The sequence below is a fragment of the Balaenoptera borealis genome (genome assembly GCF_965194805.1).
Source record: "Balaenoptera borealis genome assembly, chromosome: 11".
In the NCBI taxonomy this organism is placed as follows: domain Eukaryota; kingdom Metazoa; phylum Chordata; class Mammalia; order Artiodactyla; family Balaenopteridae; genus Balaenoptera; species Balaenoptera borealis.
The window spans coordinates 108,099,464-108,113,523 of record NC_138868.1 but is presented as its reverse complement, the minus strand read 5'-3'; the positions used below and the strand labels follow the sequence as shown (position 1 = coordinate 108,113,523).

General features: G+C 48.3%; 1 protein-coding gene across 4 annotated transcripts in view; it reads right to left on the bottom strand.

The window, feature by feature from the left end:
* Positions 1-1,653, bottom strand: part of ST14 (ST14 transmembrane serine protease matriptase) — a 40,542-nt gene extending 38,889 nt beyond the window's left edge. The window contains exons 1-2 of one of the 4 annotated variants that reach the window (XM_082343089.1): positions 569-806; positions 1-80 (exon numbers count right to left, since the gene is read on the bottom strand). Coding sequence is in view for 2 of the 4 variants with exons in the window: in XM_082343086.1 (XP_082199212.1) it covers positions 569-649 (81 nt within the window). In the remaining 2 variants the exon portion in view is untranslated. Of the gene's footprint in view, positions 81-568; positions 808-1,396; positions 1,445-1,485 lie in introns of those variants that run through there. The other 3 variants (XM_082343091.1, XM_082343088.1, XM_082343086.1) reach the window with 3 other exon arrangements.
* Positions 1,654-14,060: the final 12,407 nt, after the last annotated feature.

Sequence of the window (14,060 nt, the reverse complement as noted above, 5' to 3'; positions counted from 1 at the left end):
TGGAGTCCTAAGCTCCAGGCTCCATGGCAACCGAAGCTCTGGTCTCCCAGTTGCCCTCTGCACAGGTCCTCTACTGCCTTCTGACCAGCAAGACAAAAACAAATTCCTGCAGAGGCCCAAGACGCTAGGACTCCAAAGCCCCCTGGAAACATCCCTTCCCCGGCCCGAATCACCCACTCAGAGCCTGCGCCGCTGCTTCCTTTCCCGATGTGCACGGACAGCGCGGAGTTCTTCAGGGACCGAGATGAGCCCGCTTCCAGGCCAGGGAAAGGCCCGAGGGGCAGGAGGGCCGGGACAGGGGACCGCGGGACCGCCGGAACCGGGGCGGGCGCCGCGAGGCTGGAACCGAAGGTCCGGCCGGGAGCCCGCCGAGCAGGAAATTCCACCTGTCGGGTCGGCGCCGCGGCCACAAACCGGCAGCGTAGCGGCTCCCTTGGCCGAGAGGAGCGCGGTGCTGCCCGCCCCCCGGGCCCGCCGGCCCCCGGCCCCCCCAGGCCCCCGGCCGCGGACCCCCGCGCGTCCCGCCCCGAAGGCGCCCGCGCCGCTCGCGCCGCCCGCGCTCGCCCACCTCCGGCCGCGAGGTGTACTTGAGTCCCGCGCCGAGGCCCCCGGAGCCGCCTGTGGCCCTGCGCGCCCGCTCGCTCTTCATGGTCCCGGAGGCCGTGCGGCTCAGGCCATCGCCGCGGGGCCGGGGCGCGGGGCGGGCCTGGTTCCGGTCTCAGGCCCAGCGCTCCGGCCGCAGAGGCTCTGCCGGGCCCTTCCTGTCGCGCACAGGTAGTTTCAGGGTGTGGCTCCCGGGCCGCCCCGCCCGCCGCGCCGCCGCACCTTCCCGGGCCCGGGCCCTCCCCTTCCCCTCCCCCCTCCCCCCCTCCCCCACCCCCATCCCGCCGGGCTCGGGACCGCCTCCTCCCCTCGGGAAGCGGGAAAGCGAGGCCACCGCCTGAACGTGGTGGAAGGGCTGGTGGCCACCTGACTGGGGGTGGCCCTCGGTCCGCGCTGTGCCTCCGCACGGAACAGGCGGGCGGGAAGGACCGAACAACAACTGCGAAACTTAATCCCTCCCCCCCTCCCCCCACCCCCCGCCCTCCTCCTCGAGTAGAAGTGGCCCTTCCCGCTGGAAGACGACCTCCCCGCCGCCTCCTAGAGGCCCACCTTGGTTTCTTTCCCTCCCTCCCCCCTGCATCTTCAATCTCTCCCCACCTTGCTCCACATCCAGGTCTCAGTTATAACCCCTCCAAACCCAAACAAAACCCAGAACCGCCCCTGGCTCAGCCTCCCGCTCTGGCCACTGCCCTCCTCTCGCTCCAGGCCAGCAGCTGCCTCTTCTGCCGCTAGGAGGGCCGCGCTGTGGCCGAGTCCAGCTCCCCCTGAGTTCCTCAACCCAGTGCCCTCTTACCTGTCCCCAGGCTCCCTCACCCATTTGCAGCATCCGATACCGATTGATCCCGTCCTCAAATGCCCGCCTTCCCTGGATTCCGGTCCTACCTTCTGGCCCCTAAATGTCAAGGTTCCCAAAGCTCTCTCTCTTCAGCCTCCTCCTTTTTTTCTCTACACTTTCTTGGCAACTCATCTTGTGGCTTCAAGTAAGTAAATCTGCCTTCCTAGCATTGGCATCATGAAGGAGTGCCACTTCGGCGTTCACAATTGCTTGGGAACTTCTCCATTTGTGTTCTACTGGCGTTACAGAGTCAACAAATATCACTGGGCACATATTATATGCTAAGTACTGTTCTGGGTGCTGGGAAACAAGAGTAAACAAAATAAAAACCCCTGCTTTGCATCAGCAAGCCCTGAACTTCCTTCCCAGCCTTGCCATCTTGCACTGTTTTCTCCATTTATAATATTACTGTTCTCCTAGGCTCAAAACCGTGGAATCGCCTTTGACTCTGCAGCCCCCTTGCATCTCATACCTAATTCGTTCCAGACCTGAGCAAGTCTTTCTCTTCAGTAGCTGATGTGTACCACCTCTCTTTCCTCCGCATTCAGAAGACCCCACTTCAAGCTCTTATCACCCTTTGCCTGGATTAGTATAAGAAGCAAATGGAGAATGTGCCCACCTTGTCCATGGAGAGAGGCTGAGGTGGCCAAGCTCTGGCCCGAGGCCCCGGGGCGCCAGGGCAGCGAGGATGTCGGCTTTGTTAGTCGGGGCCACTGTGCAGGCTGTGAGCCAGAGGAAGCTGCAGCCCACCTGGGCCACCCTCACCCTGATCCCATCAGCAGTAAACTAGATAGAACAACTTCTGAAAGATAAGCCTGAACACGTAGGTGTGAAAGTTGGTGTCCAAACCAAGGGTTGTAATGGCCTTTGCTACCTGCTAGAATATACGAAGACAGGGAAACTCTGACTAGGAGGTCGTTCAAGATGGTGTCAGCATGTTCATCGAGAAGAAAGCACAGTGTATACTTCTAGAAACAGAAATGGACTGTGTTGAAGACAAATGATCCAGTGAGCTTGTGTTCAACAACCCACACATCAGGGCTTCCCTGGTGGCGCAGTGGTTAAGAATCCGCCTGCCAATGCAGGGGACGCGGGTTCGATCTCTGGTCCGGGAAGATCCCACACGCCGCGGAGCAACTAAGTCCGTGCGCCACAGCTACTGAGCCCACACGCCACAACTACTGAAGCCCGCGCGCCTAGAGCCCCTGCTCCGCAACAAGAGAAGCCACCGCAATGAGAAGCCTGCGCACAGCAAGGAAGACCCAGAGCAGCCAAAAATAAATAAATAAAAATAAATAAATTTATTTTAAAAAAAAACAAACCTCAAAGGAACATGTGCCTGTGGAGAAAGCATTAACGTTAGACTTGTCAGGACTACTCGGGCTGTAGGCCCCAGGAGAGTTGTGGAAGCTCTAGGGCTTATTGAAGAAATCATGTGACTGTCACGTGCTTAAGGTTTGTAATGCCTGGCTGCCTTACAAGGAAAGTAAAGTGGTGCGTTTAGAAAAAATAATAATAATAAGCAACTGGCTCTCCTGCCTCCAGTTTGCCACCCTCTGACCTCTCCGGCACACGGCAATCAGGTTACTCATCCTAAACCACAGCTCCTGTAAAACCTGCAGTGTCTCCTGGATCAAATCCAACTTCCTTGCCTGGCTCTCACAGCGTGACCTGTCTTCCTTTGCAAACTTGCCTCCCGGCACTCCTACTAGGACCCCTTTTCTGCAGCCAGACTTCCCCACATTTGCACCTTTCCTAAAGCTTCTCACCCGCTGGGAAGCCCTTCCCCTTCACAAGCATCTCTGCACATTGGGACAAAGTCGCTTGCACAACACTAGTCATTCATGTTCTTCATCGAGTATTTCCAGCTCTCTGCCTTCTGGGCACAGGCTAGGATGTGAAGTTAGGTGTGGCCCTGTGGCTAACTGTGGGCAGGGAAGTGGCAAATGGCAAATGATACACACCTCCTCCAGGTAGGAGCATGAAGAGGCAATGCACGATCCCCATGCCTTCTCTCCCTGGCTAGGCGATCCTGGAAGCACACGCTGAGATAAGACAAGACCCCTATTACCCTGCAGCCCTAGGTGGCTGCAGTGAGCAGAGACTTCTGCTGATGTGCATTTGATATGTAGCATCAATGAGAAGTAAGCTTTTGGGATGTTAAGCTACTGAGAGTCGAGGTTTGTTTGTTATTGCAGCAAGTCTAGCCCATCCAGATTGATACACTACTTTCTCCATGAGGTTTTCCTTCCCTCTAAACCAGAACTAGGTCTGTTTATACCTATACTATGGAATTTATCACCTTTTCTTTGCATTTCTGTCAACGTCTTATGCACCTTTGAGTCCTCAGAGCCTAGCACACTGACTGGCACTATCCCTTGATTAAATAGAAAATGAGTCTGCCCCTTCCATCATATGAAGCATTCCAAAGCTAAATAGGAGATATCAGACAATTTTCTGCGCATTGTGACAAAATCACCTACGGAATTTTGTAGGTACTACCTTGGTACCACAGTCACCAATGACACAATACCCTTCAATTAGTGTAGATGATGGAAAGTAAGCTGGATCCAAAGTAACATAAAGGAGAGGCATTCATGGCACTAAAACCTGCTGCCCTGCTACAAAAGGAGTGTCTCATATCATCTCCCAGGTTCCTGGAGCATCCTCTTTTATCTCATGGAGCTGTAAATGCCTTGCATGTAGAAGGCACTCAGTGCTGTCATTTGAATGCAAAGCACATGCCCTGCATTTACTGCGATTGCAGACTAGGAGGAGGTGATGCAGGCCAAGACCCTCCCCCGACATTGTGTCACGTCAGCTTACTGAGTGCACACCAAGCGTGTGACAGAGGAAGAAGTGTAACCACATGTCCTGACATTAAACCCATGACATGTGAGGTCAGTGATTTTATTCCTAAATTGTAAGTGAAGAAACCCAAGAGCAGAAGCCCGAGCTTCTTTTTTTGTTTGTTTGTTTGTTTTTAATATTTATTTATTTTGGCTGCGCCGGGTCTTAGTTGCGGGCATGCGAACTCTTCGTTGTGGCATGCGTGCGGGATCTAGTTCCCCGACCAGGGATCGAACCCGGCCCCCCTGCATTGGGAGCGCGGAGCCTTAGCCACTGGACCGCCAGGGAAGTCCCCTGAGCTTCGTAATATGCTGACATGCTCGTCAGCTTCATGGCCTCATTCTTCCCTGAAACCACATTTAGAGAGCTCTTATGTGGACCAGGAAAATCAAAACGCCCTGGAGTGCAAGCTCTAATTGAGGAGAGTACCAGATTCTGGAAGAACTGAGGAAGGAGAGATTAACTATGCCTGTGAAAGCTCCACAGAAGTGGCATTTCAGCTGAATTTGGATTTCACCGAGAGGAGGAGAAAAGGGGTGGGGGTGGGGGGTGATGTGGGAAAGATGCCAGGCAGGTGCAGTATTGCTGTCAAGGCCAGGGGCGTGGGTGGGCGTCATGCAGGGGGGAAGGCAGAATTTCCTCGTGACCACTAAACAACTGGTATTTAGAAAGTGCATGTTTACCTTCCACTGGGGAGTAGGTGTCGGGTATACAAATCTTGTTCTAGAAGATTAAGATACATTCACGGATGACGGCTCCCTCACTGGTTCACCCTGCTCTCCGCTCATTCCAAACTTCTCCCACACCGCTTGTCTGCGGACGGGTCCTCGCGGGAGCGGGATTTGCCTGCAGGCCTGGAGTGATCTGCTCCGCCTGGGTTTGCTCCCCTTCTCACCAACTTGGGCAGCAGCAGAGCTTGGTGACTTTAAACTTGGGCTGGGTCTGCCTGACGCGGCCACAATCCCGCCCATGTCATCGCCAGTCGAAGCCAGTGTCTTTCAGCCTGTGGTCAGTCCACTAAGTGGCTCTGGCCCCAAGGACATTGGGGCAGTCGGAGTGGCCTTCTGAGGGGCCCCCAGCGGACAGAGTCCTGGGGTCAAGAAGAGAAGGACTTCCCCGGGGGATGGTAGCTTGGGAGTGGGAGTGTTTGTGGGGGAAGAGAAAGATGGTGATGGAGGCCCTGTGAGTTGGTCATCGCAGCAAACTACATGGGCCTCAGGCTGACATCTGAGTTTGAGTCTGGATTTACCCCCTAGGAGTGTGAGAACCTGGCCATATCCTTTAGGCTGTCTGCTGTTGGGTTTCTTCACTTACAATTTAGGAATAAAAGCACTAAGCTCACATGTCATGGGTATAATGTCAGGACATGTGGTTACACTTCTTCCTCTGTCACACGCATGGTGTGCACTCAGTAAGCTGACGTGACACAATGTCGGGGGAGGGTCTTGGCGTGCATCACCTCCTCCTAGTCTGCAATCGCAGTAAATGCACGGCATGTGCTTTGCATTCAAATGACAGCACTGAGTGCCTTCTACGTGCAAGGCATTCACAGCTCCATGAGATAAAAGAGGATGCTCCAGGACCCTGGGAGATGGTATGAGACACTCCTTTTGTAGCAGGGCAGCAGATTTTAGTGCCATGAGTGCCTCTTCTTTATGTTACTTCAAATCTGGCCATCTTAGTAATAATAGCTTCAACGTTCATTTAGTGAAACAATTCTAAAGGCATCACTGACTTTCTTTATCCCACCCACCCACAAACAACAAATCTGTCAGTTCTACCCCCAAAATATATTTTGAATCTGTCTACTCCTTTTTTTCCTACTGCATCTCACTATTCCCAGCCACCATGTAGTCCTCCCCGGACTACACATCACCTCCTGAAGCCCTGCCTTCTTCCACTCAGCTCCACTCCAATCTGCTGTGATTACAGATACATGGCACTGCATCACCCGTCTTTCAAAACACAAAGTTCCTGAAGGCAAGGATCAGTATCTGCTGGTTCCCCAGCTCACACGCCAGAAATGCTTGTTAAATTATTTTAAAACTAAATGAATAAGTGAAAATGTTTTCTGGTTTTCCATTATCACTTAAAACTTTTTATTGTTAAATGCAACGCAAAGATAGAAAACAGCATAAAGAAAATTCACAGCTTACTGGGTTATTCTAAAGCAACACCTTATCATCACCACTGGAACTTTGTCAACACAGCCCAACCCTGACCCCTCCATGTGCCCGTCCCCAGACAACCCCAATTCCCCCGAGTAGCAGGGCTGTGGACCTCTATGGGGATTACTTGCTCATTTTTCTTACATGGTTTTTATCATCCAGGCCTGAATTTCTGCACATCATTGTTTAGCTTTGGCCTGCTTTTTGTTTGTCTGTTTTGTTTCCAACATGTCTTTTAGGTCTCTTTTAATCTAGAGGTTCCCTTTTTTCTTCCTTTACACTCGTTCTTCCTTTACAATTTATTTACTGAAGAAATCAGACCATTTGTCCTGCAGACTTCCCACAGTGAGGATTTTGTGGACTGTATCTTCAAACTGTTGTCTCTTTAGTGAGTTCCCTTGTGCTCTGTATTTCCTACAAATTGTTGTATTTAGAGGTTTAATCAGATGAATGTTTGATTGTTTTTTGGAGGGAAGATTCTTCATAGGTGGTGGTATGTTTTTCAACGTGAGGCCTACGTCTGGCTGTCTTGTTTTGTTTTGCTAGTTCCGTGCTTAGATTCTAAATTCAGGAAATGTGAACGGTAACATTTCAATTTATCATCCCTTGTTTATTTACATGCTGGAATACTTCCATATAGAGAAATTTCTCATCTATGTGGTTACCCGGTAGTAATGTTTGTACACGAAGGAAAGAGTAAAGGCCTGAGTCTCTCCCTCTGTTGAGTAGTTTTCAAAATAGTCAGTTTTCTAGCATCTTCCAAAGGGAACAGTTGGTGTTTGTTTGCTTGTTTTTGTATTATTATGAATTCTTGGATTTAAATGTATTGATATGTTTTGGTTCATTGCCATTTGTATGCTATTGATGTTCAAACTCTGCCCTCTGTGACCAGCAGGGATGTCTTCAAGTTGGTTCTGACTCTTTTTTTTTTTTTTTAATATTTATTTATTTATTTATTTTGGCTGCACCAGGTCTTAGTTGCAGCATGCAGGATCTTTTTAGTTGCGGCACGTGGACTTCTTAGTTGTGGCATGCGGGATCTTGTTCCCCGACAGGGCATTGAACCCGGGCCCCCTGCGTTGGGAGCACAGAGTCTCTTACCCACTGGACCAGCAGGGAAGTCCTGGTTCTGACTCTTTTTTGACCCAGTCCTACTCATCTTTGATCATTCTTTGCTTTCTGGTCAGATGTTTCGGGTTCACCTTGTACATTCCCTGCCCACACATGCATCAGCCATTTCTTCAAGAAGCCCCATTGTCATTTACTGCGAAACAGCATTTCAAGACAATCAACTGTGCACAAGAAGTGTTTGTTACCACTGAGTTGGTCATTTTTTCTGGGGCTTTTTTTTTTCTTTTTTGGCTATGCCACGCAGCTTGTGGGATCTCAGTTCCCTGACCAGGGCCACGGCCGTGAAAGCCTGGAATCCTAACCACTAGGCCACCAGGGAACTCCCGTTTCTGGGGCTTTTGAAGGACAAAGCTAGGAATTTTTTTAAAAGAGAAAAAATACCCAACAAATTCACATTGATTTTTCTGATTCAAATGTAGGACCCCAGGGTAGTACTGACTGTAACATCTTGTATCTGTATTTTCCTTTTCCCACACTGAGAGTCCTTCTCATGTCACTGGGTTTTTTTTTAGTCTTATCTCCTTTATTAAGTGAAGGCAACAGGTACAATTTTCTCATTAGAGTTCAGTGAATCTGCCCTTAATGGAGTTTTTGTCAACTTGCCGGCTCACAAACAACAGAATGCTCTAGCTGATTTGAGCAAAAAAAAGAGGAAATTATTAAAAGATTCTTAGGAAGTTCATAGAATCTCTGGGAGGGCCAGAGAGGCAAGAAGGGAAGAAACAGAGCCAGGAACAAGGCCAGCCATACCACAGGGCTACCTGGGAAGCCTCACTGCCCCTGTCCCAGGGAGACACCACTACAGCTTACCCCAGTGAGACTGACCCTGGGCGCCAGCCACGCTACCCTGCTGCCCGGAAGCTGCACGTTCTGTTGTCGCTATAACCAGAGAGTGGCCTGTGGGGTCTCTTTGTTCCCTCTTGAGTGAGTCTCTTGTGAGTACATCTCATTGGTGACTCTAAGTGACACCTGTGCCCTCCCCACAAGCCAGCTGAAAAGTCCAGTTCTGTTCCTGCCTTGGGTAGACAGGACACATAATATGGAAATCCTGCCAACATAACAGGGCGGCCCCCAAAACACCCTGGTGTCCACGGACGGTGCAAATGCAGACGCTCTGAGCTGGTAGTCTCGGAGCCTGTCTGGATATGTATTTTATTACCTGGGCCTACTTACCTGCTTCTCTGCTGCGCATCATTGAGAATTTCTGCCCTGTCCACATCATCAGCACATCCAAGTTCATCCTTTCTTTCACCTGATATTTGTAGCTACCCCCTGACCCATGGTGCTGCATGGGCCTATTTATTATTTGTTTTATTTATTTAAATTAATTAATTTATTATTTATTTTTTAAATTAATTTTTATTGGAGTATAGTTGCTTTACAATGTTATGTTAGCTTCTACTGCACAGCAAAAGGAATCAGCCATACATATACATATATCCCCTTCCTTTTGGATTTCCCTCCCATTTAGGCCACCACAGTGCATTAAGTAGGGTTCCCTTGCTATACAGTATGTTCCCATCAGTTTTATACATAGTATCAATAGTGTATGTGTCATATTTTATTTTATACAGAGTATCAATAGTGTGTATGTGTCAATCCCAATCTCCCACTTCCTCCCACCCACCCCTTTCCCCCTTGGTATCCATACATTTGTTCTCTACGTCTGTGTCTCTATTTCCGCTTTGCAACATGGGCTTTTTAAAAACCAAAGTACCTGATACATTTGTTTATATTCTGAGTCCAGTGTTCATTCACCAGGTGAAAGGAAGTTTTAATCAAATAATGTAAATAAATGTGTGTTTTACAAGATTCTTGCAGCATACACTCTTCACTCCACAGAACAAGAAAATGATAAGATTGATGTTTTTACTCTTAGTACAAACTCTTCAATGGCCACATTATCGGGTAAAAAATATTATCTCCTGATAAGAAGTTGGTAAAAAAGTTTTATTTTTATCTGGCCATGTGGCTTGCAGGATCCTAGTTCCCCGACCAGGGATTGAACCCAGGCCCTCGGCAGTGAAAGTGAGGAGTCCCAACCACTGGACCACTAGGGAACTCCCAAAAAGTATTAAATTATCAAGACCATGGACTTACATCACACATTAATAATGTCCATTTACAACGTACATTAATAATGACGTTCCTCACTCTAAGTGTATGTTGGGTCTGGCGGCACTGACAAATATTATGAGGCCAACATGATTAATGACACTTAAAAACTAAATGTCCAGCACATGAAGACAAGCCACTACAATTTTTTCAGTACCTAAAGTCAGGCAATACTCAGTTTTGTAATTTACAAAATTTCATTTAGGAATGATAAATATACGGCTTGAGGTTCTTAATTAAATGCCAAAGACAAAAAGCCATAAACCATCGTAGAATCACCTTGCCCTGCCACAGTAAAAAGGGCTGAAATAATACACAAAAGCAACATGGAAGCAGTATAATCCATGCTTCTGTCAGCAAGTGCTGTCGGAAGGTGACAGCTTTGAAGAAACAAGCAAAAAGCCACATCAGGCTATGGAAGGTGTGGATGAAAGTACAGCTCAGTTTATGGTATAATATTTACCAATTGCTTTAATCACAAAGTACACAAATACTGTTGTTTTATTGAGCCCTATGTACTGGGAGAAGATGTTTTCAACAAATAATACTACCTCACATTCATTGAGCACTTGTCTACACTGGGCACTGGTGTAGCTTTAGCATCTTTCCCTGTGGCCACTCACTCCTAACCCAACAACCTAAGTGCTATCAATCACCACCCCCATTTCTTCAGATGGAGAAACTAAGGCACAGAGCAGTTAGACAACCTCCTCAAGGCCACCCAGCCAGTAGGTGGCCAAATTAGGAAAAGAATCAGGTAGTTTGGCTTCAGAATTCCCACTTGTAACATGATAGCTGCCTTTTAAATTTTATTTGTATTTTATGGGAAAGAATGTAGTATGAAAAATCTCGGAAAATGTAATGCTGATGGATTGGCTGCTTTGGTTGGAGTAACGAAATATTTCCAGATAAAGTTTGATGCTGGAAATCATAAGTGCACGAAATGCTACCAAATGTCTCCAACCAATGTAGTTATTCTGATTAGAATCAGAATATGAATCTTCACAATATTTTTAAATAAGATTGGAAGTGACCAAGAAAACATTTTGTACCTCACAGAGAGATTCATCTTGTGACAAGTAATTAGAGTTGTTGAACTTAATGACGTTATGCTGTTCCCTGTTTGTTTTTTAAGCTAAAAACACCTTTTCAACTTGCTTTTTCTAAAGAAACCTATGCTATGGAGAAATTTGAAAACCAATGTCTGGAAAGGTTTCCATTAGTAGTTAATTCTGCTGTCAAAAGTGATGCCTCATCTGAAAGACCTATCTGTATACTTAAGCTGGGAAATAGAATTGGTAGATAGGATTGGAAATTTAGTATTGTGTTGTTAACAGGCACAGTCAAGGATGACTTATCCCATTCCAGCCTGTTTTTGCAATTTCCCTCTTCCGGCTTAAAAAAAAACCAAACTTTATTGAGGTATAATTGATATACAGTAAACTGCACATATTAGAAAGGTACAATCTGATAAGTTTGACACACGTCAGACTTACACACCCCTGAAACCATCACCACAGTCAAGAACTCTTTCAGCTTTGATAGCCATGAAATACAATGAAACAAGCAGACCTTAGAACCTGACTTTCTAATTGCTGTGTTTCAAAGTGTTAGAACACAATTTAAAAATAAGAAGGTGTGTGGGAACGTAACTCTCCACTCCTTAAGCACATAGCAATGTCCTGCCAGAGAGGGGAGAGGAGAGAAACTTCACGGGGGAGAAACTGACAAACACACCACAGGCAGGTTATCAAGGACGACATGGATAGTGACAATCCTGGCGACAGCTTGTCCCCTTGATATGCTGTGATGAACACGGCACTTGGCTGTGGTCTTCCTCCCCAGTAACACACAATCCCAGGGTCTTATCATGAGAAGAACACCCAACCAATCCTGGTAGAGGCGCATCCTACACTATGCCTGAGCGGTACGCCTCAAAACCTTCAAAGTCATCAAAAACAAGGAAAGTCTGAGGAACCTCCACAGTCGAGAGGAGTTTAAAGAGACACACCTAAATATGTGATATCCTGGGACAGAAAAAGGACACTGGGTAAAAACTAAGGAAATCTGAAAGGACTATGGACTTTAGTTAGAGAGAGAATGAGAGCAATCACTTTGCTTGCACTAAAACTTGTAATATTTCACTGGACCCAAAAGGCTTTGTACCTTTAGTAAATAAAATTTGGAAAAAAAGTTTCATCTTTCTTATGCTTCCCAAATTTCCATTTATGATAGTACATGCATACAGCTTTTCAATGACTCTCTATAGAGGGCGCAAATTTAAAAGGTTTTACTCTTGGAGGTTGCTGCTCTAATCAGAAAGAGCCACCGACTCCAGCATTTTAAGTTCGATCAGACCTGGGTTAAGTTGGCCTGAGAACTCCTCAAGATTCCTCAAGAAGTCATGCCCCATCCATTTCAAGGATTCTAGAAAAACGTTTTTTATTTGGTTAGGTCCTGTCCCCTTCCCTGGATACCTGGGCAATTCCCTGAGGAAAAGCACAGCAGCCTGTGATCGTGAAGGCCTGCTAGACCCAGTGCCCACAGAAGGCAGGAGAGACACCATTTCCCCTTATTCATTCCAGGTAACAAGGCAAGGCACCGACTCTCCCTGTTTTACAAGGACCACTTCACCCTTTGTCCCAGAAAAGTACTGCACGTCCCAGACTCTGGCTCTGTGCTGAGGAGCATGTGAGCTTGTGGCTCTTTCAGCTGTGAAATGGGGGGGCGGGGGGCGGGTGCCACAGGGCCTTCTGGTGCCTTCCATCGATCTTGGCCGTGTCCACTTCTAACAAGTCATGTCAGACCGTGCGCTCCTTTGGAGGGGACCCTGGGGCCTGTCCAAATTAACCTAGAGACTCATCACGTCCCAGTGTGTCTCCGAAATCAGAGAATCAGCGTCATGGCAACTGAAACCAGAGATTACTAGGACACCTGGGCTGGCTCAGACCTCGATTGCCAGGTTCCGATTTGTAACTGAGAGCAGAGGAGGAGGTCGGATGACCTCACGCCAAAGTCCGCAGGGAGCTGCCAGCACCGGAGGCTGCCAGCAAGGTGGGCAGGGCCACGTTCCCCAGAGGGCAAGGCTGAGTCACCAGCAGAAACTAGGGGATGAGCAAGCTTCTCTCGGGACCCCGTGTGGGGAAGGTGCCGCCAGGGGGCAGAGTGGAGCTGGTCGAGGTGAGGCCTGCCCTGCAAGTCCCTGCCTTACATCTGCATATAGCATCTATAGATCTACAGATACAGAGATAGAGCTCTCCGTCAATCCAGGGTGAAGGCGACAGGTGAGCCTCGCCAGGATGTCCGGCTATACCCTCAGCTCCCTTTGTACTGACCCCATTGGGAGTAAAGGAACCCACTGCTATTTCACCAGCCCCAGGTGTTTCCGAGGCCCACCACTGACAGCGGTGTGGGTAATGGACACCAGTCCTAAGAGTTGGCCAGTGGGATAAGTCCTGGTTGACAGGCGCCACTTACGAGGTGACTCCTGGGCCCACTGTCTCCCGGGGCCGACGTACACGGAGCAAGGGGATGGACAGTGGCAGCTGGGCTTGGGTCTCTGCTTCGTCCCTCACCAGGCGGAGGACCTCAGCTTTCTGTAAGGTAACAGCCATGCTCTGAAGTTCAGACAATTAAATGAGGCGCCGTATACAAAGCAGCTAGCAGATGGCGGGCACTAACATACAAAAAGCTGGTCTGTTAGGTTTGGAACTGAATCATAATGAATGTAGACCCACATTTTCCAGCTGGCATTGCAGAGGGTCAAGTGAAAACACTCTTCAGAACACTGGCAGAAACTGGCTTCAAAAAAATGAAATTTCGTCTTTTTCGCGACCTTTCTGGCAGCAAGTTGTGAGGCCAGTGCAGGAGGGAGGGGCAGACGGGGACGTGCTGATCGCTACAGAGGACCAGCCTGTTCAGCTGGTTTGTCCCAAGGTGCTTCCTCGCCAGAGGCTCATAAAATGCACACTCCCTATATGTACATACATGTACACTTATGCACAGGTATGCATGTACATGCAATGGACTCTTAACTGCACCATATACTGTAAATCAGCATCACAGTAAACTAGAGTGAGGACTCTTGAGATTAGCCCCTGAGTTTACTCATACAAGTAGCCAGATGTTAGATCACCAGTGAAAACCACCCCCAGGCACAAAGTGCTGAAAGCAGGCGTGGGGTAAACAAGCCTCCTTCAATGAGAAGAACAGTGCCTACCAGTGGCAGGTTATTTAAGAAACTCAGAAATGGAGGCTGCAAACCTTTCTCTAAAAATTCAGCCACAAGCTCCACTCACTGTTTCCAGGATCAGGAAGAAAAGTCTCATATTAATAAACATTAATTGTACTTTGCTGCA